General features: G+C 53.6%; 1 protein-coding gene across 2 annotated transcripts in view; it reads left to right on the top strand.

The window, feature by feature from the left end:
- The window catches only part of LOC134354148 (autism susceptibility gene 2 protein-like), a 51,716-nt gene extending 48,605 nt beyond the window's left edge, over positions 1-3,111 (top strand). The window contains exon 19 of one of the 2 annotated variants that reach the window (XM_063062964.1): positions 590-3,111. In XM_063062964.1, the coding sequence (XP_062919034.1) occupies positions 590-1,316 (727 nt within the window). In that variant the 3' untranslated portion in view covers positions 1,317-3,111. The remainder of the gene's footprint in view (positions 1-589) is intronic. The other variant, XM_063062965.1, reaches the window with a different exon arrangement.
- The last annotated feature ends 2,706 nt before the right edge of the window (positions 3,112-5,817 follow it).

Genomic DNA, 5,817 nt, shown 5'->3' on the forward strand with positions numbered 1-5,817 from the left:
TTGCTGTGATTTGCCCCACTTCCCCCAATTTCTCTGTGGTCTATCTATGCCTCAAATCCCCCTCCTCCCTGTCCTGAATTCTTCACTCCCCAGTGGGAGGAAGGGGTGATTGTGGAGTGGGGGGTGGAGGGGAGACAGGGGTAAGATGGGGGGTGGAGAGGAGATCGTAGACAGGAAAGAGAGGGATTGGAATGACTGCTCTATTCACTAATGACTCTTTTTCTCTCCCCCTTTCCCTACTGTCATCCCATCTGTCCCCTCCTCCCTCCCTTCCCCTCTCTGTACCCCCTTCCCCCTCTGTACCCCCCCACTGTACCTCCGTACACCCTCCCCCCCTCCGTACACCCTCCCCCCCTCCGTACACCCTCCCCCCTCCGTACACCCCTTCCCCCCTCCGTACCCCTTCCCCTCTCTAACCCCCCTCCCCTCTCTGTACCCCCTCCCCCTCTGTACCCCCTTCCCCCCTCTGTACCCCATTCCCCCCTCTGTTCCCCCTTCCCCTCTCTAACCCCCCTCCCCTTTCTAACCCACCTCCCCTCTCTGTACCCCCTTCCCCTCGTTCTCCCCCTCCTCCTCTCTCCCCCTCCAGCAGGGAAGGACCCTACTCCCGCCACCCGTTCCGAACTCCTGTCGAGGAGCGTCTCCCCACACCCCTTGAGCGCCGGGCACCCCCACTTGCGCAGCGGGTGAAACCGGAGCCATCCCGGGGAGAGCAGCCCCGTCCGCGGGACAGGCCGGAGACTGTGGGAGTGGGGGGAGTGGTAGGGAAGGAGGAGGTGGAGGGAGGGGGATGTCCCTTCCCCGGACTGCGTGCCGTGCCCTTGCCACTCCTTGTGCCCCCGGGCTCCCCGGCCGAGCTGGGCCTGCTGCACTCTCCCCTTCTCCGGCTGGGGCAGCCTCACCCCCCTCCATATCCCTGGGACCCCTGGGCCGAGGCGGTGCCCCTTCCAGCCCGACGCTGTCCCCCTCCACCTGCTGAGAGGGAGAGGGAAAGGGAGCCCACTGCCCAGCGTCACTCCCTCCTCCAGGAAGAGTACGAGCAGAGGGCCCGACTCCTCGCTGGTGGCTTCTTACCCACCCCTCCCCACCCCTACCCCCGCCTCAGCCCCTCCCTCCTCCGCCAGGGCACCCTCCTGCCCAAGACTCCTCCTCTCGGGGGTCCACCACCCCTCATCTCCTCTTCCTCCTCCTCATCGGCCACCTCCTCCTCTACCCGCACCCTCTCCCCCCGACAGCGAGGGGCCCTGCCCTCTGACCTACGTGACCTCCCACCCCCCTCGTCCACCTACCCTCACAGGGAACGGGATGCCAGATAATATCTGGCCTCCCCCCTCCTCCCACCCTCATGGAAGGAAGTGAGGGGGGATCAACCCCCTTCATTCTGTAACCCTGCCCTCTCTTTGCCCCCCTTCCCGGATTATCCAGAAATAGAGGGGTAGCTCTCATCCCTTCCCTGGGGGTGGGGGGTGTTGAATGGCTCCCTTCTCTCTGTCCCCCTCCCCCACACTGAAAGCGGAATTAATAATGCTGTACATATTTATATTATATAATCAGTGTGTTACTGTGGTTTTTTTGGGGGGTGGGTGGGAAAGCATCTACAGAATATTTTGTACATTTTTTAAAAAAGAAAATAAGGTTTTGTTTTGCGTGGGGGAGGGGTTAATGTGATTTTAACCGAGGCAGATTTTTATCCCCATTTTCTCTCCCCATTTTCTCTCTCCCTGCTGCTGGAACTGTATACGGATTTTTTTTTAAAAAAGAGAAATTATGCTACTGAACTTATGTGAGGTGACGTTTGATTGCTGGTGGGAGGAGGGGGGTGGGGAGGGTCAAGGCGAGTGTCGGGTGCATCATTTCCTCAGTTTCCCCCCCATCTTGCTCGAGGGAGGGGATGGGGAGTTGGGAGGGTTGTGGAATAGACCAGAGCGTGATAAATCACCCTCATCCCCTGTGATCCACACATCTCCATTTCCCTTTTCCCTGTCTCCCCACCCCGTCTCCATCCTGCTTATCCTGTAACTACATTCGAGACTCTCCCACTGGGGGAGACATCTCAACATCTCCCCAATCTCCTCATCATTTCTCTGCTTGAGACCTTAATCGCTTTTGGTGACAGCTTTTTCATCAAACGACCCTCGGATCCCTGCTAAATCTCTCTTCCCCCACCTCAAATCTTTACCCTCCTGTTCCAGATTCCCCAGCCTGTGTACATCCATCTTGTCTGAGCCTTGCCTTCCTATCCACGTACTGACCAACTATCTTCAAAATGTTGTTATTGGACCTGCCTCAGCCATTTCTTCTGGCTGCACGTGGCCATCGATGAGCTGCCATCTCCATCGTCCTCTGGTCGATGGTTTGGTTGGAGTTCATCAATGTTTCTGTAATCTGTTGTGACCGCTGTCCAGGGGATTGGCCTACAGAGCTTCACTAGAGTCCCGTTGACTGGTCTCACCTGTTTCCACCTCTCACGACGGGGACGTAGGGTTGCACTTTGAGAGCCTGAGATGGCCAAAATGCCTTTAAGCCTTTCTTATCCACATAACAGTGCAAATGCCTTTATAAAATGTTGTAATTGTTAATGTCACATTGGAGTAAATCTTCAACTGCAGGTGAAAAAAGAGGTGTGATATGAAAGTGCTTTTTAAGGCACAGGGATATCTTGGCTCAGATGTACACAAAAAGAGGTTTAGTTTAAATTCAGCACCATGTTTGGCACCGATATGATGGGCCAAATGTACCTTCTATGGCCGGCTGGTGGCGCACGCGGCCTCGTTAAAACTACAAGGGTCGAGTCAGGAACGTTCATAACGTGACCTGGTTAACCCTGACACCACGTGCCAGCCAAGAATAGCTGAATGTCTGGTACGACATGCTGAAAACAAACCCCTTCTGTGTCCTCTATAGTAAGTCTCCGCCTCTCTCGCTTGCCTCCTGACCTTCTCCAACCCCTTTAAACAATCGATCTTTGGGCTCTGCGCCGTGCAGATCTATTCTGCGCCCTTATGCGAGACCAACCTGCGCCGTTCTTTGGGTTTTTCATTGTTTGGCAACAGTTTACTGCCCTTCATCGTTCAAGACTCCAGCGGACGCAGACCCCGACTAGTGCTGGTGGGACAACCTCTTGCCTATCACCATTGTAACCCCTTGCTCACGGAGCTGGGAGGGGGAGGGCGGGTAGGTGGGGACGAGTGGGAAAGGTGGAGAGCCAAGGTTGTCGACAGCTAAGTCCAATGGAGACATAGGGGGTGAGACAGACGGCCCTACCTCTTGCCTCCTTGCCAGCAGCCCTTCCTCAGGCCCATGGAGAATATCCTGTCACACCCCTCAACTGTAGACAGTGGGCAGGTGAGATGGTGGATGCTGTGTGCATGGACTAGCCCCACCTGCTGAAGTGGGAAGTGTTCCGTCACACACCTCGCCCATAGGTGGTGGACTGGTAATGTGGCGGATTTTATCTGCATGGACAAAACCACCCAAACAAGTGGGAAGTGTTCGGTCACACACCTGACCCGCAGGTGGTGGACAGGTAATATGGCAGACGTTGTGTGCATGGATATCTAGACGGAGAACCTTCTGATCATCCACCCTTTCCGCTTTAGCCAGGATGAGCAGGCCATGGGGTGGGTGTGGGATAACTACAATGGTGAGGGACTGAAGGACCGGTCAGAGTGGAGGGTTAGAGGTTGGAGTGCAGGCCGTGCATAAGGACCAACACTGGATTGTCATACAAGAACGGCGACTTATCCCTGATGCTATCAAATGCTGTCACAGCTCAGAGGCCAGCCATTTCAGTCCACTGATTTGCTGGCCCCTGGCTCCGGGCCCAATGGTTCCTCCATGTTTTTCATTGGTGTCCCAGGAATCTCCCACCCTGTTTGTCCTCATCAGTTTGTGCAGCTCAACCAGGCTCCCACTGGGACCGGGCATTAGATACAACATCCTCACCCCCCACCCCCACAATTCCAGGCATACTGTCCTCTCCCACCCTCAGGGACCAGCCATCAGCAACGCCACCTTTCCTTCTGGAGCTGGGTGTCGGACATACCATCCTCTCTTGGCCTGTGGGACCGAGTATTCAACACACTGTTCTCCCACCACCCTCCAGGACTGAGGGTCAGACACACTGTCCGTTCTACACCCTCCCCCACCCCCCAACTTTGGCCACCAGTCATTGGAAGCAACATCCTCTCCTGCTGCCTTCTCTAATCCCATTTCCCGACACTCACTAGCCTTGTCTGCTTCTGCAGTTCAAATGCTTGAGTGTTGCCTCCACAGTCTCGTCAGGATGTATGCTCCAAATTCTGGGGAGAAAACAATTGTCCTTCTCAGCCTCTGCCCAGGGGACAGGTTTCCAGATCTCTGCCCCTCAATGTATTGTACCCCTTCATTAGTTCCCCATTCTTCCTCGGGGAGAACAAGACCCCCCCCCCTCTCCATCGTACATTGCACATCACAGTACAGGCCCTTCAGCCCACAATGTTGTGCTGACCTTTTGACCTATTGCATGATCGATCTAATCGTTCCTCCGACACAGCCCTCCATCCATGTGCCTATCACAGAATCTCTTAAATGTCCCTAATGTACCGTCCTCTACCACCACTTCTGTCTTGGCAGTGCATTTTATGCACCCTCCACTCTAAAAATAAACCTACCTCTGAAATCCCCATTTATTTTCCTCCAAAACGACACCCTCTCCTATGAAACAACATACATCAAAGTTGCTGGTGAACGCAGCAGGCCAGGCAGCATCTATAGGAAGAGGCGCAGTCGACGTTCAGGTCGACTGCGCCTCTTCCTATAGATGCTGCCTGGCCTGCTGCGTTCACCAGCAACTTTGATGTATGTTGCTTGAATTTCCAGCATCTGCAGAATTCCTGTTGTTTGCGTTTAAACCCTCTCCTATGAGCCATTTTTACCTTATGCCTCTTAATCATCTTGTACGCCTCTGGCGTTTCGGGCAGCAATGAAGTCCTCCATCTCTGACAGCATTCAGGGCTTCCTTTATCGTGTCTGTAGCTTCCTCTCGGTTTTCGCCATTGTTAGTAATGCAAGTCCCGGGTGGAGACTCAGGAACACTGCACTCGGATGTGGAATGATTCTTCATTGCTTTTTGCATAAGTCTTGTTTGACCAGTCACGTTTGTTAGCCCTCAGCTGAACCCCCGAACCCAGAGGCCCGGTGGACCACTCGTGGTCTGGCCTCTACCCTTTGACCTGCTTGGCATGGGTGACCCTACCAAGAGCCAAAGCATAAAGCCCTGACTCCAGACCACATCGCTGTCCAAGTCATTGAGGCAGACAAACCTCCAAACCTTATGACAAGGTTGCAGTTCTCTTCGATGTGCACCCTCTCTAAAGCTTCCTTTAATGAGATGACCACAACTGAACACAATACTCCAAGATTGGCCTTCTATAGAGCAGCAACGTTACATTGTAACTGAGACACTCCATCCACAGGGAGATCTAGTCCTACTCCTGTATGTTATAGTTTCGTGGTGTAAAATGTAAGTATCGTGGGAGAGTTGTGTGAGAGAGTCCTTGACTACTGATGTTCCGCAGGGATCAGTTCTCGAGCCTCTGCTTTTAGTGATAGAGAGGACTTAAGTGAAAATGTAGATGTATGGCTTAGTAAGTTTGCAGCTGACACAAGGATTGGTGGTGTGGGTAGTGTAGAAGGTTCTCAAAAGAAACAGTGTGATATAGATCCATTTGCAGATATGGACAGAGAAAGGCAGCTGGAGTTTAATTCAGGCAAAGTACAAGAAATGTGTCGCAGGTAGACAGGGTGGTGGAGAATGTATTTGGTATACTGGTCATC

The sequence above is a fragment of the Mobula hypostoma genome, chromosome 11, assembly GCF_963921235.1.
Source record: "Mobula hypostoma chromosome 11, sMobHyp1.1, whole genome shotgun sequence".
Classification (NCBI taxonomy): Eukaryota; Metazoa; Chordata; class Chondrichthyes; order Myliobatiformes; family Myliobatidae; genus Mobula; species Mobula hypostoma.